The following is a 24,560-nucleotide window of genomic DNA, read 5'->3' on the forward strand; positions in this document are numbered from 1 at the left end:
TGAGGAAATTTTAAGGTAAATACTTGGGCAGTATAAAAGTGGAGTTTTTTTCTTCCTTTCGGCATATAACACCACTGCGACCAGTAATTCTATTGTAGTATATCCCGTGTCCTTAGTTTAGCGCATGTCGTATTACTCCATCACTATTGAGAAATGATGAAGTATTCGGTTTTGATACAGTTGTCATTCTTGCCTTCATCGCAAGGAATCGATTCTAATTGAAAGGTCCCGCTATTTATACCCTTCGGAGTGTTGGAACACCCTCCAAAGGCGTGCCCCTTTGTCAGTCAAAATTGGATTCCTTAGCAACACAATTAAGGAATGATACCGATAATGACCATGCATCAGAACTCTAGTCTTAACCACTTCAAACTAGTGAACAACGAATTGTAGATTAGGAATCACATAACTAACCCATTTTTTCATTGTTTCAAGATCATCCTCGGTGAACAAATCCGAGTCTTATCACTATCAACAAGGCATAACAAGAAACAAGGACTAAGATGTGTTCCTTTGATTCCTGAAAAATCCTGTTCCCTTAGTTTGAAGTACTCAAGACTAGGAATCGGTGGTAGATCTTACATCCCGTAACGTACCACGAAAAGGTGATCTACTAGACTGATGCAAAATTTGAAATTTTCGCTCCACAGTGCTCAAACGGTTTCAAATCAGGTCCTGATTAGCCTCTCAAAATTTAAACTCATTAGGTAAGAAACTGACTTGGCACAAACTATTCGAAGTTTATATGGAAATTACTATGGTAAAACCAAACTTTTTGTTCATTGTCTTCTACCCATTTTTGAAATTACTTTTTCGAAAATTTCTATAACTATTCTTACAGAAAATTTTCTAAGCTACAATTTTGCGGAATATCGTTTTTCAGCCAAATGTCAAATTAAATAGTTATTAATTGTTTAAGAGATTGATAATCTTATGGCATGATCAAGCAGCTGTTCTGTAGGCAACACTGTATTTTGCAGTGTGACATAGTAGCCATGATATTTGTGCTCTATTCTTTGCACCAGAAACACCAATGTTGCCTGCTGAACAGTTGAATGAGCATAATCACAAGACATCAGTGACTTGAATCATTAATAACTTTTGTTCCTTAGATTGGATTGAAAAGTGGTTTTCAACAAAATTGTAGCTGAGATAATTTGCTATTATTTTTGAAAGCAAAGTGATGTGGTGAAGTGATAGATAGATATGAACAAAAACATAAGTTTTCCCATAGTAATTCCCATATAAACTTGAAATGGTTTGTGCCAAGTCAGTTTCTTACTTAAGTAGCTCCAAATTTTGGGAGGCTAAGCAGGACTCAATTTGAAACAGTTTAAGCACTGTGGAGCGAAAATTTCAAATTTTGCATCAGTCTAGTGATCCCCACGTTACGGGCAAAAAAAATGGAGAAGGCAATTCTGAGGAAATGTCCAGGAGAATTTTAGATCTCGAAGAAGAATGCAAAGAGAATTCAGAGGATAATTCCAAAAAATATTCAAAACTCCACAACTCCAAATAAATTCTGAAAAGGGTACAAGAAATTTTGAGGAGTTTTGACATTAATTTCAACAGAATTGTGATAAAAATTTGAAAGGAATCTGTATCTGAAGTTGATTAAATTCCAAAGGAATTAGAAAAAGAATTCGATATTCTCGACAGCATAAAGGAAAGGTTATTTGGCAGTAGTTTTGAGTTAAAGTTCATGGAAGTTAAAACTCACAACATCTGAGGATGGTGTCACGAGAAAAAATTCAACAGAATTTAAAAGTATGTATGTATAGCGGAATTTTGGGAAAATTTGAACGAAGGCAAAATGTATCGACATCTTATGGAAAATTCGAGAGAGATTTTTAAAAATTTAGGTGAAATTCTTAAAGTAACTCAAAAGGTTAAAAAATAAGAAGTCCGATAAAGAGTTCCAAGAAAATCCAAGAGAATCTTGATTTGTTAAAAAAAATATACATTCCACAGACTGGAAGCATTCTGCGGGCCAAAGAAACTCACAAGCTTTGAAGGCGCAAAGCGTACTTAATATTGTTAAAAAATAAGATGTGCACCTACACTGGGTTAATAACAGGACATTGTTCTAATAAAGTCCATCTGAAGATTATTGGAAAACTTAGTAGTGACAGATGTCGTTTTAACAATTTGGAGAGCAAAAGTTCTGAACATATTTTATGTGATTGCATTGTACTATTTAATGAACGTTGGAGATTTCAAAGGACGTTATAAACTTCATATGCATTGTAATTTCATGTTGGGCTAATGCCAATGATTAATTATGAAGATCGCTTCATTAATAGTGGTTGATCATCAAAACACACGGCATATAGTAAAAGAGGATATACTGGTCACAGTGTTAAATGTGCCTGATAAGAGAATAAGATAACTAGCTAGTGTCTCAAAAATTTACAATTTGTGACGGAAATCAACAAAAGAAGACAGTGAACTGGGAAATGAAAAAAGGACTAAATATGAGATTTTGCTTAAAAAAAGCAAAAATTAGTTCCACAATTTCTTGATTCCAAAAAATCCCCGTGAGGCGATTAGACACATGGCATAATGGACTTCAAGAAAAAATATGTTATACATAATGGACATGCCATTTAGCTGAATGTTTCTTAAAGCCGAATTTTGGAACATTGATAGAATTTTTTTAATACATCTTGAACTTGAAATTAAATTAAATTCAAAGACAGAGTTGATTGGAAATGCAACATGAAGCTTAAAGGTGATAATTTATTAGCTAGAGAAAGAAATTAATAGGGTGGGTTGATAGGCAGTGTGAAAATTTAAAAGAAGTTGAAAATGAGTGATGGGCCATTAATGTGACAGTACTAGTCAAACGCACACTGCTTTATCTAACTCGAATCTAAACTAAATCGAAAGAGATAAAAAAAATCTAAGCCAAGGATAAAGAAAAGCTTTCAAGATCACTGCCTAAGATAAATTTCAAACAATATGAAACTAAGTGAAATGCTAACATTATTTTTATTTTTATTTACAGATCTTAAAATTTAAAATTTGAAATCTTTTCAAAATTCTGGGACTTGAAAATAATATCCCGGATTAGTGTACCCAATGAGATATGAAAAAAAAAATCCTGCGGCCCATTTGCTATGCTATGCTATGATAAATCAAATAAGAAACATGAAAAAAATGTCTTAACAATTATCCAAATCCTGCTATAGAGTCGCAGTTGTATTTGATAACTACCCACATGTGATTCGCAAAACAAACCATGAGATTGCCATTCATCCACTAAGATGTTCAATCATTTTCCTATGTGTTCTTCTTCATGTCTACCCAAACTTCGAAATGCACTATCGATCCAGCTGGGATCAATCCACGTATCAAATTAGGCTTAAAGAGCTGCACTCTCGATCCCAGTCACGTCCGCCTGCTTACGGAAAGTACTTTAAGTAGGGAACCCTTCCGTCATCGGCCATGCATTCACACTTTCACACACTAGCACTTTCGTAGTAGCCTCGATAGGGATGCTCCGGCTCATACCAATAGGAAGCTCAATTGCCCTCTTCCGTCGTTGTCGTTGTCGTCGTCGTAGTCGTTGTTCGTTCGTTCATTCTATCCCTGACATTCTCCACATTTCCATATCCCACACCGTTCCCACAACGTAGCCTTGTGTAGCCTCTAAGTGAACGCCTTCAGCCAACTATGCTATTCAGATGAGATTCTAAATCCAATAATTTCACTGAATGGATTTTAAATTAAGGTGCTTATTTGAATGTCGAAGCAAACGGGACAAAGGAAAACGCAAGAGCCAAGGCAGTCGAAGGAGGAAGCCAACCCAAGCAGCACCTTCACTAACCTCCTCCCACACTCACACACACGCACATACTTGTACACACTTGGTGGAGGTGTGAGAGTAAAGTGGTAAGAGGAATAAAAATCTTATTTTCACTTTGCTTTTCCCACACTCACTAAAGGTACTGGATGCTGGCTGGAGCAACGCAGCAGTCTCAACGGTTGGTTGGTTGCTTGGTCGTTCGATGCTGTTCGTGATCTGTGCGGAAGGAGCTCAACTTTTCCCATACGAACTAGGTGGTAGGTACACGTTCCTTCCGTTTGTTCCGATGATGATTCCAGGGGAAATGAAAGAAAGCCAGCAGCAGCAGCAACAGCAGCTAGAAGTAGAAGCTGCGACAGCTTTGCATTTTTACCTCAACCAAAGTCCGTGTGAACCTTTCGCACCTGTCTCATCGCAAGGCTTCAGCAGCCCACACAGCAGCGCCAGCCAGCGAGCTCGATCGATTTCCTACTGGCGTTGAGGATGCTGGTTGGCTGTTGAGGAGCAACTCTATACTTTGTGCGCTATTGCTTCTGCACAGTCTATTCTAGCTCAGTCCGAAGAAGGAAAGCAGCGTCATTTCCTTTTTTAAAGGCGAAATGCTCTTACGCTGCTCGTAGACTGTTTATAACATTATAACACCTTCTAAATACAAAGTTTACATTGCACTTAACAGGCTTTTTTTTTGCTGCTCAGACTGGGGTTTTCTTACTGTTCCTTTCTCATTGCTATGGCTTAGTTCAATGTCAGCCAGGAAATGCTTAGCACATTTCAAGTCAGCCAAACAGAACGTGTTGCTGCTGCAGAAGGAATTACTAGGAGTTTGAGGGTTATGGAGAAAGCTTTCCATTTCGCTGTAAACGAGCTTAAGCCCGATGGAAGGCGAGAGTCGGTTTTATTTACATCATCAATCATTGTGTGTCGGGTGCATTGGGTTTTGTGTTAAACCAGCAATGTCAGGAAGCGAGAGCTTTCCTGTGGGATTGTCAGTATTTCTTTTTGTGAGCAATTTAAAATTTATTGCGTGGAATAAAATTATTTACAAGATTTCAACGAGATATTAGCAACTAGTTATTCCCAGAAATAGATTTGAAACGCAATTATAAAAGCTCATGTGATGGCCAGAACAATCACACATTTGAAGCGATGATTGATGGGTTGAGTGTTGAATTGATGTTTTGAAGACATTTTCTGAAGCGTTTTGTTTTTTGCAGATAATCTAAAGATATTTCATGTTCTGTGAAGACTTTTGAAGACAGATGACGACATTTGGAATTTAAAGTAGATTTTGGAGCACACATGTGATACATTGATTCATTTTTAAGCAGATTCTTGAAAATGGCAATTATTGTCAAGGGCGTAGCCAGTCAAACTCCGTAGAGGAAACCTTCTACAAAAAATCATTCATAGTCTCGGAGTCTTGAAGAAAACTATCTGCAATTTCAAATGTGAGCAGTTCCACGCCAAATGACGATTTGGAAAAATTCGATCCTCTCCGATTTCTGTGAAACTTTGCATAATTGTTTTTTTTTATTGGCAATGATTCATACTTTTGCTAAAATTTTGCCGTTCCGGCAAAATTTACGAAATTGTGTCTTTAAAATATTAAAACTGTTTGAGACTGTTTGAGATAGTTCGGGTTTGAACATTTTGTTTTTTTTTTTTTTATTTGCATCAGACATCATTTGATCAGAATTACCATTTCCGGTGCACAGCTTTTTTTCTCGAAAAAGTTCAAGGGCACTATCTTGAAAATTTTTCAAGATCTTAAATGGTCGAATCTTAGCAAAAATGTGAATCATTGCCCATAACAAACCGTTACACAAAGTTTCATATAAATCAGTGGAGGTCGATTCAAAAATTCAATTTGCATAAATTTCTGAATTGTGTTTAAATTGAAGAAACCCATCTTGGGACTCCAATTCTCTATGGTCATACCCACTTAATTTTCATCAAAACATTCTTCAAATTCTCTGCGGAAAACTCTTGAAATTCAGCCTGCAAATCATTTAAAATTTATAATAATTCTTTCAGAGCTAACTTGAAATCCAATTCTTCTAATCTTTTGAAATTCTCCGCAGCATTTTTATAGTCCAAAGTGTTTTTATGTTACTTCATACGTGAAGTTAGCGATTTTCAGAGTTGGTTGGAAATGCTAACATGAAGCTTTAGTGTGATGATTTATTAGCTAGAGAATGATCTTTAGAAGAGGAACGCTACACAGTAGGCCTGGCCGCTTTATTGTTTGTTTCACATCCTTGATGTGCAGCAGGCATTAATAATGACAAGAAAAATGATAGATGTATCATTTTCCAGGATTCTTTCAAGTACTGGCTGTGTATGTGTAGACTAGACTAGACTAGACTAGACTAGACTAGAGAATGATCTTTAGAAGAGGGTAGGTGGATAGTTCCGTTAGAGTACGGCAGTATGAAAATTGAATAGAAGTTGAAAATGAGCGAAGGGCCATTAATGCGACAGTTTTTTTTGAAGATAGACGCACATCTTTTGCCTAACCCGTACGATGTACGCGGATACTTGAAGTATCTCTCTTCTAAAGATCATTCTCTAGCTAAAGAATTATCACACTAAAGCTTCATGTTAGCATTTCCAACTAACTCTGGATTTTTATAGTATTCGTCCAAAGCTTCGATGGAATTATTTTTTAAATTGCTTTTGAATTCAGCTTAGGAATTTCTAAAATTTGTAATTCAGAATTCGCATGGATTTCCACTTTGAATTTCCATGTAATTCTCATTAAGCCTGACTAAAAGTTATTTTGAACGCCCCACGCGCGCCACTAGCACGCCTCTAGTGTTGGGAATCGAAAATCTTTGACGGTGGTTTGTTTACACTTCTATAGAGTACAACTGGTGAAAGTTTGATCAAAGTAGTCGATCACGTTCAGAAAAAAACGTCAAATGGAACTCGAAAGAAGAAGTCAGATTCCAAGTGGTCCGGCTCCAAGCTCGCCAAAGTGCTGAAGATGCCGAAAGCAACAGTTCGTCGAGTGCTCAAAATCTACAAGGAAATCCTGAGTGTGAAAAGTAATCAGTGGACCTACGAAAAAACTGGAACCAGAGATCGTCAGCTGCGCAGCAAGGTGTTGAGGTGCGCTAAAGCCAACCCCTGTCTTTCGATCCGAGATGTGGCCAGAAGGTACAACGCAAACTTCCAAACGGTACGGAACATCCTTGCCAGGGAAGGATACAAGTCGTACAAAGCCAGTAAACATCCGAACCGGCACATGAAGCAGAATTCCGTGGCCAAAAAGCGTGCAAGGCTCTTGTACGACCGTGTTTTGACGAAACACAAGGGCTGCACTTTGATCGATGACGAAACATACGTCAAACTCGATTTTAAGCAGCTTCTAGGTCAAAAGTTTTACATCGCGACTGGACGTGGGGATTGCCGCCAAATTCGCGAAGAAGGCCATAATTTTACAAGCGATTTGCAGTTGTGGCCTGAAAACGGAGCCGTTCGTCACATCCTCGACGATGACATCTCAAGTTTGCATCGAAGAATGCCTGAAAAAGCGTGTGTTGTCGTTCATCCGCAAGCATAGGTGCAAAGTCATCTTTTGTCCTGCTGCTACTACTCCAAGGTGATTCTGGAGTGGTATGCTGCCAACTAGATCGATTTTGTCCCCAAGCTAATGAATCCTCCGATTGGCCCGGAATTTCAACCAATCGAAAAATACTTGGCAATTTCAAAGCAGCGACTTCGACGAAACGGCGGTGCAGTCACGGACATTCAGCAAATGCGAGTAAAATGGAAGAAATGCGCTGATTCCGTGTCCGTTTCCACTGTGCAGGCGCTGATGGGCTCCATCAAGAGGAAAGTTCGAGAGTTCGTTCGAATTGGAGAAATGTAAACATCTAATGCTGTAACTTTTAAGTTCTAATAAAAGTACTGTAAAACAACCATTAACAACTTTTTAAACTAATTGAATCACGAATTATAGGTCTTTTCGGCGTAACAGTTCATTTTTGTCAGACTTTAGAAATAGCATTGGAATCAGTGCTTTGTTTGAGGGTGATTCCGAGAAGTCATTGACTTTTAAGTACTAACGTAAGTCAACAAAATTTCAGAGAAGGGGAGAAAATTTATCAAAGAATACTGTGAAAACTTTAAAGAAGTTCCAATTACCTCATAAAACCTATATCTACAGATCATTGGTGAATTTCAGAGATCTTAAGGGCAGTTCACGTAGCTGCTGGAAAGTCCAGACTCTTGGAAAGGTTTAAAAATCTATAAGCGAGAGATAAGATTAATTCAGAACAGCTCCATGTTCTTCCGAAAAAAAAACAAAAGAACCCTTAAGATGTGCGGAGACTTTTAGGAAACTATAGATACCTTCAGAAAACTTATGAAAACATCAAAGAAATTACGAAAACTTCAGAAATATTTCGGAATTTTTACTGAGGTCAGGAAAACTTCCGAAAAGTTTAAAAGTTATTAGGAGAGTTCAATTTATTTCAGTACAGAACCATTATATTTTAGAACTGTGACCTTCAGTGAAGCTTCTCTGACCTGGACTAATCATAAATCCAAAGGGCAGTTCAAATAATTTCAAGGAAATATCAGAAAGCTTATCTTATCTTCAGCAATGCTCCGAGAGAATTTCGTTAACGTAAGGGAAAGTAATGTGAGAGTTTTTTTTATGAATTGTATATGATTATCATGGAAATTAAAAAAATTTAAAATCATTGTTCCATTAATTAAATAAAAGCGAAATTTTCAAGTCTACAAAATGGTGAGTGACAATCTTAAAGGAGCGATGTACCTAGATCCGGTCCTCACAAATTCCTTCGTCATGCCTCCACGAGTCATATGATTACAAAAGACTGCCAGCTGAAACATGAGAACAGCTGGTTGGCGTAGCCTGGGAAATGTTGTCAATCCGACAATAGCAGAGTGAGGAGCTGCGACGCGAATACTGGCGCGGTAACCGGCATTAGAGAAATGCTTCACCAACTCGAGCTGTTCACTGACTGAATAAGAAATGCTCTTCCCCGGAAGCTATACCTAAAATGGCAGCTTCATCACGGTGGATAGGAGACCTTAGGCTAACCACATACTGTCTCTGAAACCTTTATAATTTTTCAAGAAACCACCAGAGACAGAAATCGAACTGATTCAACGGCAACGACTATTGACGTTAGCCCAGCATGGTAAACTGGCTCAACTCGCCAACGAGGCGCGACGCATGAAGCTTGAAATCCTGGGACTGAGTGAAGTTCGTTTGCCAAACTTTGGAGAACACAAACTGCCGTCGGGACAGGTACTACTATACTCCGGTATTCGAGGTGAAAACGCTCTCCGCCATCGTGAAGTTGGTCTCCTACTAAGCGTCCAGGCAAGCACTGCGCTCATCAAGTGGGAGCCTATTAATGAGAGTAAGATTTAGAACACGGGTTCGTAACCTTACCAGAATTCAATGTTATGCGTCAACAGATGCTGCCGAGCTACAGGACAAGGAGAATTTTTACAGTCAACTGAATGCCATGGTGGATGAGGTTCCAAAAGGTGACTTCAATGCAAAGATCGGCTCCGACAATACGGACTATGAGCGCGTCATGGGATGCCATAGTCTCAGCAAAATGAGCGAAAACGGTGAGCTGTTTGCAGAATTTTGTGGCAGTAACGACATTGTGATCGCCAGTGAACAAAGTCACCTGGGTTTCCCGTGTTGGACATACCGAAAGTCATATTTACCACATCTACATAGCATAGCATAGCATAAACCAGGTTGCACAATGTCTTGATGTCCGGAATAAACGCAGCGCCGACATCGCGTCTGACCATAACCTTTTAATCGGCGGCGGTTCAACACACGCTGACTTGAAGATCCAGCGGTAAAAGGTTTTTCGTTGAAGAACTGGAGACTCGAGCTGCGCAGCGTAGAATAACCATGGACGGCCATCAAGAATGCCTTTATAGAAACAAACGAGAACAACCTGGGTGAGCTGCGCACCCAGAGGAAAGAGTGGATTACTGATGAAACCTGGCGGAAGATTGAGGAGCGTAGAGAAGCAAAAGCCGCGATAGAGCTGGCGAAAACCAGAGGAGCCAAGAACGAAACCCGTCAACGGTACTCGGCTCTAGAAAAGGAAGTCAAGCGCTCTTGCAGACGGGACAAGCGAACGTGGGTGAACTGGAGCAGAATTCTGCATAACGGAGCCTTGTCTGACCCAATCCGGGTAGTCGCTGGTGTGAGACAAGGATCTATACTGTCACCGCACTGTTCCTCATCGTAATCGACGAGATCATGGTGTACCGTGTACCGAACCGTGGGCGCTTTGACAGGCTATCTCCATGGAGCATTTCAACGACAGAGTAAGCTCAATGACCTAGCCGAACGCTTCTCTGCGGCGGGTCTCACCATCAACGTCAACAAGACTAAATCGTTGGATGTCAACACCCTTCCAACTTTACGGTAGCGGGGCAAGCAGTGGAGAAGTTCGAAAGTTTCCAATGTCTTGGTAGCCAAATAGCGTCAAATGGCGGTACCAAGAGCGACATAAGTGCATGAATCAAGCAGTCTAGGGCTGTCTTTGCGAGTTTACGAAACGTATGAAGAACAAACGCAGTCAACGCACCAAAATCCGAATTTTCAACTCGAACGTGAAATCTGTGTTGTTATACGCCAGTGAGACGTGTGTATCAGCGGAGAAAATTCAAAAGCTGCAGGTCTTCATCAACCGATGCCTGCGGTATATAATTCGTGCCGGCAGGACATCGCAGCAGGGGCAGACCCAGATGCTCATGGCAGAGGAGCCTCAACAAGGAAATAACGCAAGTCGATAGGAATCTGGCCTGGGCCTAGGTCAAGGAAAAAGCGAGCAGCCACCCAAGATGGAAATCTTTCACGTTGGTTCTTTGCACCACTGGTGATGTACAGGACCCTTAAATAAGAAATCTTCAAGAATTTCCAGATATCTTCACAGAAATTTAGAAACTTTTAGATAGTTTCATGAAATTGAGTGAAGTCCTAAGTACATCGAAGACGATCAATCCCATTATATTAAGTAAATTTTGCAGAGATTTACAAAATGTTCCGTGGAATTATAAGATATTCCTAGAATGAATGATCCGAAAATTTGATAAACGCCAGTGAATTATGAATATTTAGGGAACCTCAAAGAAGCATAGAAAACTTCAGGGATGTTAAAAGATGTTCAGGGAAAATTAGTGATTTAAGGCGAAATTCCATGAGCGTTTATGAAAATTAAAGAAAATTAAAGGCATTTCAACTAACTTCAGTAGAATTTATGGTACTTATGATAGTACTGATAAATTTAGGACTTTATGGAAAATAAAAAAAAACGACAGTTTTAATAACATCAGCAAAGTCTAGACTATTGAAAAAGTTATTAATTAGTTCAATAAACTTCAGCGAAATCTCGAGAACTTCAGTGAAAATATTTGATTTTTTTTTTGCGAGACAGAAGAAGATCTAATGAAGTTTCAAGTGCAAATGCCGCCTTCTGGAAGAGTGAAACATGTAGATCGATATAAGAACTTCGTTTAAAGTCTTAGATCGAAATTAATTATTTAGTTTTCAGTCCAGAAAAATTCAAGGACCTTAAAAAAGATTCAGAAATTTCAGGAAGATAAAGATATTTCAGAAATACATCGAACGCTTCACAGAAGTCCAGAGATCTTCAGAAACACTTTAGCTCGGAAAAGTAGTGCAAATATCTGTTCAATGATGCACATAAATGGAGCGTCACATATCATATAAGTTTAAATTATAAATCATGTAAAGTTCAAATTCCTGCGCCAAACGGAACCCATCAAAACCAATGAAATTGTTCCAGTTTAAAAGCCTCTCACTCACCGTTATTATCTAGCAGCGTGTTTTCCCTCGCCAATGCCGCTTCCGCGTCCGTCAGTGTTGCACTTGAACCATTATCGGACGATGGTGTCGTAATTTGCTGATGAAGCCCACTGCCACTACCGATACCGGAACTTTTCCCCGAACGGTAACTGTAGCTGCTATTGCTCTGTGATCCTCCACCCAGCACTATCGGAAGATTCGTTTGTATTTGCTGCTGTGATAATTGTAGTAGTTGTTGCTGCTGCTGCTGCTGCTGTTGCTGAGATTGCAATTGTGAATTGTAGGGCTGTGCGTAAATCGATCGATGGATCGGAGTGTCCTCGTTGTCCGACGAGTTTAACGAGTATCTTGGATAAAGCCGACTTTTTCCTGAAATTAAAATCAAGCGAGTGAAAAAAGGGGTCAATTGCCTGCAGTTGAACAAATTGGAATCTATTTCAACTCCAATGGTACTCTACGAGATAACGAATCAAATTTGCTTTCAATTAATTCCCAGCTCACCCTCCCCGTCCCTTAGGTCAGCGAAAACAAAATAACATCTGTGCAGGTTGTGAACCGCTTTATAAAACGTTCTAAAACAAGATGCGGAGGCTTTTATGCCGCTGCTTCCCGAATGCAATTTGTATTTAATTTACTTTTATAGCCTAACCGAGAATTCGGCCGTAGTGCTACTTTCGTTGAATTTAAGTGGGAAATTTTCAGCAATCCACTCACAAATAGGTAAAGAGCTGCCTAAAGCGAGTAATCGATTTGGTGAGAGGAAATCCCACGAAGGGAAGTCTCAGAATCGGATTGAATGAAAACCACCACCATCGAAGGGCTGCGTGAAAGTGTGAAAGAGATTTTATCACACATTGTGTCAATCTCTTCGGTTCGCTTTGGCCTTGCTTTAATGGGATAATCTTCGTTTTTAATTAAATATTTATTACCCGATGTTACTGTGGCGGATCATTCACTCTACCTATTTAGTCGTAGTTACTGTTTAAAGGGGGAAATGGATGAAAGTGGCATCCTAATCTGCAAATTGCGGAAGGGTTTTTCGGGACGGTAATGGTTGAAAAGAAATCGCATTTCAAAGGCTTCCTGTCAGTTAATTCCGTTGGACGGAAAGGAGGAACAGCATGGGATTTAAATATATTTTTTCATGTTAGAAAACACCACCATTAGATCAGAATGTTATATTCTTTCTTGAGCATATTAGTGCAATAGCTTTTTCACTATCTAGTCTTATTTATCGATACAATAACCGTTAATTACCTACGTAACATCGGTATTATAGGATCACTGATCAAGTAACAATATCATGACAGGCAGTCCACGATACAGACTTGAATAAAATTTTAACCGAACCATGATACAACTTGGCCTCCCTTAGCTCAGTCGGCATAGGTGCAGCTACGAGGCAAGACCTTGCTGGAGGTGGCAGGGTTTGATTCCTGGTTCAGTCTAGAGATCTTTCCTTTATTTTTCTCTTAACTGATGCTGGATACGGAAGGGTCCACCAGGGTACCCGATGGATGGGGAGAGTGGGAATGCCAACTCCTTGTCTTTAACATTTCATGAATAAAGGGCGGGCTATTCTCCCACTTTTCGGGGCATCCCCCTATTGGATGGCCTGTTTTTGACCGGTTGTATGATCCTACTGTTGGAAGGAGATTCTCATTTATCCCGTGGATGTACGTGGGCGATGTTGCCCACGGATTCACCCAAACCGTTTTTGGCTTTTATACAACGGCAGGTTGAGTACAATTAGAGGTTATTGATCAAGTTGAACAGCGAGGATAGTCCACAGTCTACCGACAGTTGTCTTGCTAAATTGGATTTATGTTATTCAAACTACAGTAAAGAGCCAGATAGTTGGATGATATTAAAATTATTAAAAAATGGCCTTTTTGCATACCGCGTGGGATTTTTTTGTTTTTCATTATATTGACGTGAAATTTTCTCCACATATTGGAAAACCTATCTACTAGATGTATTATGAAAAAAAAAACGATTTGAGCATATGCTAAATGAGTGACTAGGAAATTTTGAGCTGTTAGGTCGGAAAAATTACTACATTATATAGTTGAATAGAGATTACTCCGCAACCAAACAAATTAGGTGTGTTCATGACTCACCATTTTGAAAGGATTTCAATGTAGGGTTGGATGCCAAAAAAGGGTTGGGTGAATCGATAAGCAAAGTACACCTCCACGGTAAAGTAAAGAATCTCCTTCCAGCTGTATTATCATACAATAGGTCAAAAAACAAGCCGTCAAACAAAAGAATGCCCCAATGAGTGTAAAGAAGAGCCCGCCATTTATTCAAGAAATGTTAACAACAGAGAGTTGATAACTTCACTCTCCCCATCCAAGTCGCTTCGTTTGGGTGACATAATGGTCACTCTCAATCCGTAACATAGGTATAAATAATATATAATAAATAATTAAATAATCAGTGTAAAATAATATGGACAGATTTCACAAAATTCTGCTTCGATGGATTCTGTCTCAAGGCATTAAAGTCACCATACATGCTTCTGTTACATCACAATCTTCCATGCACGCATTACTAATTGATCCTGAATTTTCATTAAAACGTCCATTTGGAACATAGTCACTAATTTTCTTTTGTATAGTTGTAGCAATTGACGCAAAAAAATGGTAAAATTCTACAAAGAATGACAAACGCAACACAAAGAAGAAAAAAAAATGAAACAAACCGCGACCGAAGAAAACAAACACGTCCAGCCACGAACATGGCACACTTTGATTTATTATCTTGCTTCAAAATACGTAAGATGCAAGGGGAATCAACTCTGCACACCTCAATCTGTGCCGATAGTTTTCGCTGTGCCAAAAGTTATGCCAAACGCTGTGCCGAAGCGTGTCAATCAAGTATCACATGAATTTGGCAACCCTGGAGATTAAATGACTTTTGTGATTGTTTATTTATGCTTATGCAAGAAAACAAAACAAAGCGTGATAACAGCTGTAGGCAGTGACGTATTTCTATCTGTTCTCAGTATGTTGGCAGTGACATATATCTATCTGTTCGCAGATGTTCAGCAATGTTTACAACATTTTTGCTTCTAACACCAGCAAGCTGCCTGTTGGCCCAGACCTTATATAAATGTCATTGGTAGCACCGGTGTAGTGTAAACAGGAATAAGCGCGAGTCTTTGACAGCTTTACATCATTAGTTTTTAAACAAAGGTGCATCCTATATCAACACCCTAAATTATTTCGGTGTACGGCAGTGTAGCACCGCAAAAACGAAAACGAAATAAATTTCGTATAATTTGAGTGCATCACATGAACTTAAGTTTACTTTAGTTGATTATGATTCAAATTGAAAAGACATAGAGGTTTTGGGCCTACGGGAGAAGAGGTAGTAAAATTATTTTCACTCCCGCGAGTTTTCCTCTCAATAGAAAAAAAAAGATAAAACACAACATATTTCCTTCCTTTTAAGTAGCTACGGGTGTGACAATGATGGCGTTGTTATATTTTCATTTTATTTCAGCAACCTTATCTTCCAGCAAATGATCCGGACAGCAATTTCAAGATTTATAAAAAAAACTACATATGCCAGCAACACTAACTGGGTGTATCCTATGGCTTACCTTCCCTACTAACATAATTCCTAAATTCCCGAGACATTTATGAGGGGTCGTAGAGTTCTCTGCATCTCTCTTAAGTAAATGTTGGACTAACATACCTTTCCTATCCCTACCAGTTGTAAGGACGTGGCCAGGACAATCCTTAACTGTTGGAGCGGGATATGTTTTTATCTGGGAGATAGTAATTACTTCCTACTTACTATCTGTCCAGTAATAGATATCCGCCTTGCTCTTAATAGTTTTGAATTCGTACCACCTACGATATTGTGCAACTTGTTCGATGCTAATGCTAATGCTAATGCTAATGCTAATGCTAATGCTAATGCTAATGCAAGAAAACAAAGCGTGATAAAAATAAATTTATGTATGCAACCTAAAATCACTGCTGCTGCACGGAAATTTCACCAGAATAAGCAAACCAAACCAAATCTGTTCCAAGAAGACTGATTGTAGCCCTGGTGCATGCCGGTTCATTAGTTATATTCCGTCAGATGGATTCCGAGAACCTGGATGTGGTTCTTCATCCGTGGCGTTGACTATAGAACAGTACAACAACGATAACAACTGTGAGGTGGAGGTGGAACTGTTCAATTGGCTGCAACCGGAGGACGGCTACATGAAGATTAACGAAGGTTTTGAGAAAAAAAAAATAGTTTATAGATTTCCTCGAGGTGAACAACTTCGAAGTGTCGAATGTGATTCTGTTGTAAGACAAAGGGAAGGTTCAGAGGGGTTAAGGATCGGGCTTAGGTTGTTGAAATGTATTCAGGTATACCTTGATGTAACGTAACTGTCAATAATGACTTCCTTCGCTGGTTTCTAGCTTACAACGATTAAATCAAGCAATGTAATAACACCATCGAAGATATGAGACAATCCTCCATTTATTGTTTATTCCAATTTGAATAAGTGAACTGTTATTTGTGATATTTCGACGATGGAAGTCAAAAGTAACAGTAACTTTATATTGAGGTATACCTGTATTGTTAGACGAATAAAACATAAAACAAATGTTTAAAGAGAGCCTACTTAATTTATCGAAGATTGCACAATAGGGTATCATAAAGAGGATGAACTACCGGTCGCTATGAAGATCGCTCATCCTAGGAGGATGATTTGTATGACGCTAGATATTCGGCCTGTGGAATTGACCCATGTAAATCGTGATTTCCGATATTGTCGCTACCGGAAACGAGAAGCAATTGTAGCAATCACGTTGGTTGCAAAAGTGGATGACCCTGAGGGTGATCTAGTTATTGCTGTTGCTGGTTATGATATCAGCGCTGCTATTTATCACTACACTTTAAAAACTCATGCAGGCAATTAGACGGAGTACGGGATACGATCGTCTAGTCCGAAGGATTTATTAAATTCATCCTAAAGCGAAGATCAGCCAGTGTCAACAAAGTGCGAAACTTTAGCAACTATTGAAAGAAAAAAACATTGATGCCGTTTTATATTATATTCTGTGTCATTATGTCAATTTGTTGCCTAGCATGCCGAGCAGTGTGCCGTGTTGTGTTTCGGTACAGTGTGCAAAGATGATTACCCCTTAGTAAGATGCATAAAATTTAAAATGCTTCGCGAGCCGCATAAATCCGTCACACGGGTCACATGCGGAGAATACTGATATAGAGCTATTGATCTTTAAATTAGTCGTATATCAGCGTTATAACACGTGCACATTACTATATAAAAATCCATGCTTCAAGTTTTTACTGGAAATAATGTTTAATACGTTTGAAATGCTCTTCCAGATACTTACTAAAATTAAGAGTGGGTGTTCCAATGTTTGGCCCTAGTGATCCTGTAATTAACTCTATCTTAAACATCACAATTTGACATTCTTTAGCAAATTTAGTTCGATACAAACAGAACACATATTTTTTCACATATCGGCGGAGATTAAACCATTATAAATTATTGCAAATTTTATTTGCACCCTATGGTCAAAATCTGGAGTACTAGTGCCATGAGTAGCACACTTACCCCAACAGATTTAATCCAAGGAGAAGAACTTTAATTATAACTACACACCAAAAAATTATGAATTTTAATGGTGATGTAAATATCCATGCATGCTAAAATTGCAGCATGTAAACTTCCTTTTCACGTAAACTAGCAACTTGAAAGAAATATTGCTTACAAATATGGGTGGTTGCATACAATATTTAGAATATTTCATTAAATGACTCATAAATTTACACGATCTGTAATGTGAATTCGTATGATATGTGACGCTCCACTTATGTGCATCATTGTGACAGAAATTTACACTAATTTTTCAAACTGTGTATAGTGTAAAATCTCCCTTCGTTTAATTTTGAGCTATACTTGGCATAAGCAGCGAAATCGTTTACAAGCTTGCATACAATATTACTAATTTATACGATATTGCGCTTAAATTTACACGAAGTATGGCGTAAATTTATGCCAAATCTAGCGTTAATTTTATGTGCGCAATATCTGGCAGAAATTTACATGAATTTTTCGAACGGTGCAGGGCTTCAATGAATCGCCAGAAAAATTCTCCAATTTTGTCAATGCATATGACGATTTTTTGAGTATTCAGATCACTTTCTTACTGGCGGCAGAACTTTGACAGCACACAGCAAAAAATTTGGAATTTTAATTGTGATGTAAACATTCATTCACGTAAACTTATATTTTATTTTACGCAAACGAGCAACTTGTGAGCAATGTTGTTTACAAAGATGGACTTTTGTATACAATATTTGAAACATTTCATGAAATTTCTCACAACTTTACACGATTTATAATGTAAACATAAATGATATGTGACGCTCCTTTTATGTGCATCTTATTGAACAAAAATTTACTCTAATTTTTCGATCTATGCAGCAGCAGAATTTTACACTCAAAATAATCGACACGTTATTGTTACGTGAAAAATCACGTGAAGTATCTCTTTTCACTTTTATGTTAAATTTACGTGACACAAGTAGAGTCTACGTGATATCCCATATGTATCAACGGGAAGTCTCTTTATATTCACTAGGTTTTTTAATACATTGCACGTGATTTGCACATACACAAGTTCTATGTGCATTTCACGTAAACCCTAAATGATTTTCACATATGAAAAACTAAATGCGTGCCTCACTTATAATGGTTCACAATATGGTGGAATTGCAAGTTGCATATTTACATGCCAGTTAAAATAGTGGGGTTTATTTTCGTGAGACAAATTTCGTGTGTCCTTTCCGAGTCCAGTTTCGCTCGAAATCTTCTGTGTTTATATCTGCCACAATAAATATATAATGGTCAAGAAATACTGTAGGATCTTGTTTCACGTAAGATTCACGTAACACTTAAGCGAAAAGTGCGATTGAAAAAATCTATATATGTTTTCACGTAGTATTGACGTGAACATTATTTTGAGTGTACGATAACCGCCGGACAGAAGCTCTTCTGAAGATCCGCAATATACACGTAATTTACGCCGTAATGTGATGTGGGCAACGTAATGTGTAATGGGCAATGAATGGGTAATTGTTGATGAATTGGCTTTATTTAATAGATTCCCATTATTTCAATAATGAAGCATTGCTATTTGCTGCATTTTGCATTGCATATGCTGAGAAACAGTAGCTATTTTAAAAGTCGAAAAAACATTTTAAAACTGTCCAATACATGTAAAGCAAACGGTATGATGTTATTCCACAACTCACTCATATTCCCAACAACAAAAATCCAATTCAGTACAACTAGCACCACCTGCACGTGAACGGTTGAAACTGTCTCTTTTCGCCTGTGGCATTATTATGAGAAAGAGGCTCTCTTCGAAAGGCATCCAGCAGGAGTGTTTTCGCCCTTATTGAGAATAGCGCATGTGCACACTCTCTCCTGTATCTTGCGATGACAGCACTATACGTTGCAGCCAACTGATCCAACAAACGGGTGAACTAAAACAAGTTCTACTTACTCTGAAATATTGAGAGCAACCTCTCCCTCTCCTTTGCAGCAGAATGTGTAAGAGCAACTTTTCAAATTTTAAAAGGAAACCTCTTTGGCGCGCTCGGTTCGCTGCACATTGAAGTGGCGAAAAACCTGCCGAAGCTGGATCCATGTGCTTCAACATCTAGCAACCAGAGGAAATGTTGGTTCCCATGCTGTCGATGGAATATGCTTTTGCTTTGTTAAGTGGAGTGGATACTTTGTTAAAAATTTTTATTTTATACTTAATGCTGGAACGAAGTTTGAATCAATAATACTTGACTTGAATCAAAAAGTCATCATCAACTGAATCCCTCGGGAGATTCGAATCACGTGCATACGCTTCATTATTATCACAACAGAGGTACTCCGATTGCTTACGCACTTAATTCATCCATTGTCGGAACGTGTTGAGAAATTGTAACATTAATAACGGTCAATAAACGACTGCTTGGCTTTGGCTCCGTCTGTGCCAAGTCGACGGGGAAGGGTCGCACCGGAACTGCATTTCTGGTTGTTTCAGTCACCCTCTTTTTGCATCCGACCGAAGGGTTTCAACCAATGTCCCTTCGCACTAAAGTATAGGGCTACTTTGAACCGGTAGGAGCAGGGGAAATGCAACTGGAAGCTATGATGAAGAAAAAAAATGAATAATGCGTTAAGGAGGAGAAGCGAAGGTCGTCATAAATCCAAATGTCAGCAATGGAATAATAACCATGATAAAAGGGACAGTTGTTTGCAAGCACAAACCAGGTTAGTTCTAGTATAAATGTCCAACATCGAATGGTAGGTAGGTAGGCGTTAAAAGTTCGTGTCGATAGTTACAAAAAAAAAATGTTCACCAGGCATCAGTGTCAAAATTAGTGCAACGAATTTAATTGTAGGAATCCAAATCGCTCTGCCGATTGGAAAGAATAAAAGGATTAATGAGTGAGGTCGTGGCAGTTCTACCTGTTTCAACAGACCACAGCAGGCCAAGGAAAATCTACTATCAAACATTTTTTTGGAGGCGAACCAGCCCAAGGCTGAAAGCCTCCCTAATAAAGTTAAATAATAATAATAATACTTTCAATCATCACCATAACAGCACAATATTCGATCGAAGAATGTTTAAGAAGGCTGGGCTCTTTAATGTTGTATCAACATTACTGATCCATCACGCACATTTTTAGAGACGTGTTTAACCGATATCTTGTAAGTCAAATAAATAAGAATTCAAAATTTAAAGCTATCGTTCATAACGCCAGCACCATATGCTCTCATTCACATAGCAGTAACGAAAAAAAGTGACAATCGATTGCAGAGGGTTGCAAGCAAAACAATCCAACATTTCGATCTTTCTCCGATGACACGTGCCTCTCAACGTGCTACTGTCGGCTTCTTAGCAATATTCACAATCCAAATAATACCGACTCGGACGCAGCCGAGCATACGTTGTTGATACAAACACATAAAAAATGCAAAGGCCCACGGCTGCTTACTGCTCCCAATCGGCTTAGGATCGCATTTATTGATTTTCACCAGCTCGAACCTCCCCCCTCCGCTGCTACCTTGCCAAATTTGAGATACGATCTAGGACTGAGTAAAGGGAGCCAACAAGGAAAAAATCCTAATAACAATATCGTCGTTTTATGCCACATCCCGAATAACTGGAACTGCAGCATTCAATTAGTCCGATTGTATCGGTTGCTTCCGGGATGCCAACGACGACGGCACTCTCACCGGATTAGGCAAAGGCAATTCAATTGTTCGGCGTCGTCATAATCATCACCGTTCTTATGATCGGCTAGTGGCACGAGTCCTGCCGCTGCTGCTGCAACAGAGGAGACGGTGATTTTCTTTCTGAGACCAGGAGGAAAAGTAGGCAAGAAGTAAATAAGTCGCAGTAGGCGTTCGGGACATGTGCCGCTAGTTATCGAGCGAGCTGATTGGATCGTAATCGATTGTTTTCATAATCTATGGCGCATGGCGGTGAGTTTCGATTGTTGGAAATTCAATGGAAACTGGGGCGGAGCAATGCGTTTGTTCTCCTACTGCTAAGCAGATTGAGACGTTTTTGAAGTCATTAGAAAAGGCAACGGAAACTGAACGTTATTCCATGCCTACACTGCCCATAATCGAATATCAGTCCCATATGGATAGGAAATCAAACAAAGATGGGACTGATATGCGATTATGGGCAGTACACAGCTAAACAAAAGTAGTGTAAATTTCCGTTAATATGATGCACATAATTGGAGCGTCTTATCGCATACAAGTTTACATTATAAATCGTGTAAATTTATGAGACATGTCATGCAATATTCCATATATTGTATGCAACTGTCCACCTTCGTTTGCAACATGTTTTTGCAAGCTGCTAGTTTACGTGAAAAGAATGTCCATGCAGTCTGAAACAAATAATGATCGTTGGTCAAAAATTCAAAGACTATTAATAAAATTTAAAATCACATCCAACAAGTAATCTATCTCTTCTTGTTAATTGGTAGACTAAAGAGTAGTTTTGTATTATAAGCGATTTGCATGATTCATAGACAACTGTGATACATTGTTTTTGTACTGCAAAATCAACTTATAGCTCGTTGTAACTCTTTGGAAGCCTAATTTGGATTAACTCAACTGTACGCACTGTTACCGATGAGCTATTCAAACTGTTAATGTTTTGTAATTTCCGGTTGGTCAAGACCTTCCGCTTGGGGCAGAAATTCATTTCGTGCCCCTCCATCATGCACAAGAAACACTTGTTCTTGATTCCGTCGTAGACAATGTCCCCTGTCCGATTCAGGCATTCCGATGGCATTTAATCTTCCACGTGCACACCTCGCACACCTGTGTCATTTCTGTTAAGGTAAATTTGTTGTTCAACATATGTTTAAGACTGTTACCGAACATAATATTTTGGTTTTCCTTATATTATTTTTCAGCATTCATCAGTACAAGAATATGGATAACTGATTAGCTATGATCAACTGTATTAGACTTTTAAAAGAAGATAAGTGGTGTACAACTAAGGATCAGCGAATTCTTAAGGAAAGCTCTAAGCACAACTTGAAAACGATTGAATATTCCGGAGATACAATTAATGCCAATTTACGCATCTGCGGATCTTGCCGTTTACAACTTGATAGACGGGTTAGAGAAGGGATTTGCCTGAAGTGCCCAGCTAGAAGTAACTCAAATAAACAACTTACACAAAACTGATATATTGAATCCGTTTTTTTTTATGAAAAGGATGCCCTATTAAAGAAGTACTATATGCGAACGATATTACAAATGGTTGACTCATATTCCACATGGTTGAGACGATAACCCAAAAAGGTTATCAAGCACTTCTTATGATTGTTTTCTGTTCCGGCGTGGTCTCTATTTGGATATTAGCTAGTTGTATTTGAGGCCAGATACAAAAATGAACCTAATGATACAGAAAAGCAAGTACGATAACAGGCCTATTGTTTACCAACAATTCGGATTTTCTTCTTTTTCTTCAAATTTCAAGCTTATTGCTTATTGCACATTAGCTTATTGCGTGCTCTCAACTTAGTGTTCTAGATGTACTTCCACAGTTATTAATTAATCATATGATTTGAGTAGTAGCTATACTGAAGATCCGAGAGATGTTGCCCCTTCAGTGGTAGGAAAATCATTTTTGCAGTGTGGAGAATTTCAGAAAATCCACGATTTGTGACTAAACATGCTTTCACAGAAGGAAACAAATAAACGAGTGTTTACCTTATCACCATAGTAAAGTACTCGTGCAATAAAGACGATAATGAATAAAAACTGAAAATTTTCATGCATTTGCAAATGGTTTCCTACCATTCCCATACATTCGAAAGTGACTGGCCCTCTGGATGTGGATAATGTCAAAAACAACAAAACATGATTGATTGCGAGGTTTCGAGGCCACCTCCAGCATGGTATTGCTTTGTATCTATGCCTTCACCGAATGAGCTAAGGGAGCTTAGGGGAGTTTTCATCTATAAGTTTACACCAAACGATGTAAAGACTGGAACGCGCAAAAATTGGTCGACAATAAAACGCTTCTTTCAGTCAAAATTCATATCAGAAAAATCTTCTTATTTTTCTTTTGGTAGTTCAATTCATATATCTAAAGGAAAAATGTTCGTTTATTCTTTTGGTTTGCCAAATCCGAACTGTCATGCCTTCCTCTTAACCCCTTCCAATAAATTTTGCACAGTGGTCTCATCAACCTAATTCGCCGCCAAACGCCAGTTAGATTTAAAGTACTGCTTGTTTATTAGTTTTTTTAGATTCCGTTTGACCAAGGCCCAAAACCGTTCGATAGGGCGGAGTTCTGAGCTGTTGGGAGGGTTGTGGTCTTTGGGCGCCACAACCACGTTGTTCGCATCGTACCACTCGATTGCCTTTTCCCATAGTGGCAGCTCGCCAAGTCCGGCCAGAACAGCACAGGTCTATTATGTTGCCTTAGGAATGGTAGCAGCCGCTTTTCCAGGCACTCCTGGACGTAGATCTGTTGATTGATGGCCCCCATAGTAATGAAAATATGGCCTGCCAGACGAGATATTTTTTCGGGAACTTCGATAGTTTGCTGGTTTTGAAAATTTCAGCCACTTTCCTTTTTCCTGATGTGGTATAAAACTCCTGTCCCGGAAGCTGCTTGAAATCCGCCTTCAAATAAGATTCGACAACCCGGCTAGTTTAACGTGGCGTTGAAGGTGGCGATCCAGACGTTCCCGAACATGTTCAGGATGGTGCTGCAGAAATGTCTGGACGAGGGTCAGTTCCCTGATAGGTGGAAGGTACAAAAGCTTGTGCTGTTGCCGAAGCCCGGAAAACCGCCGGGGGATCCTGCATCGTATAGGCCAATATGATTGCTGGATACTGTCGGAAAGCTTTTGGAGAGGATCATCCTGAACAGGCTGACGAAATGCACGGAGAGTGAACACGGATTGTCGGGGAGGCAGTTTGGATTCCGGAAAGGGAGATAGACGGTGGATGCAAATTCGGGCAGTGATTGACAGAGCCGAGAAAGCTTCTAAACAGAAGCGGAGAGGATATCGATACTGCGCCGTGATTACGATTGATGTGAAGAATGCATTCAATAGCGCCAGCTGGGAGGCCATCGCCAAGGCACTCCATAGAATGAGGGTTCCAAACTACCTCTGCAGGATTCTAAGTAGTTACTTCCAGAACCGGAAACTGGTCTACGCGACAGACACGGGGCAGAAATCGCTTAGAATCACGGTGGGAGTTCCACAAGGCTCCATTTTAGGTCCCACGCTGTGGAACGGAATGTACAATGGCGTGCTGACGCTCAAGCTGCCCAAAGGAGTTGAGATCGTTGGCTTTGCGGACGATGTCGCCTT

The 24,560-nt window shown here is 39.2% G+C and overlaps 1 protein-coding gene across 1 annotated transcript in view; it reads right to left on the reverse strand.

The window, feature by feature from the left end:
• The window catches only part of LOC135711808 (myosin-G heavy chain), a 338,190-nt gene that overhangs the window by 61,273 nt on the left and 252,357 nt on the right, over positions 1–24,560 (reverse strand). Inside the window, exon 3 of the mRNA XM_065234763.1 lies at positions 11,652–12,020. Coding sequence (XP_065090835.1) covers positions 11,652–12,020 — 369 coding nt within the window. The remainder of the gene's footprint in view (positions 1–11,651; positions 12,021–24,560) is intronic.

This window comes from Ochlerotatus camptorhynchus, unplaced genomic scaffold (assembly GCF_037179485.1).
Source record: "Ochlerotatus camptorhynchus isolate MF236.1 unplaced genomic scaffold, CSIRO-AGI_Acam_v1.1 ptg000443l, whole genome shotgun sequence".
Classification (NCBI taxonomy): Eukaryota; Metazoa; Arthropoda; class Insecta; order Diptera; family Culicidae; genus Ochlerotatus; species Ochlerotatus camptorhynchus.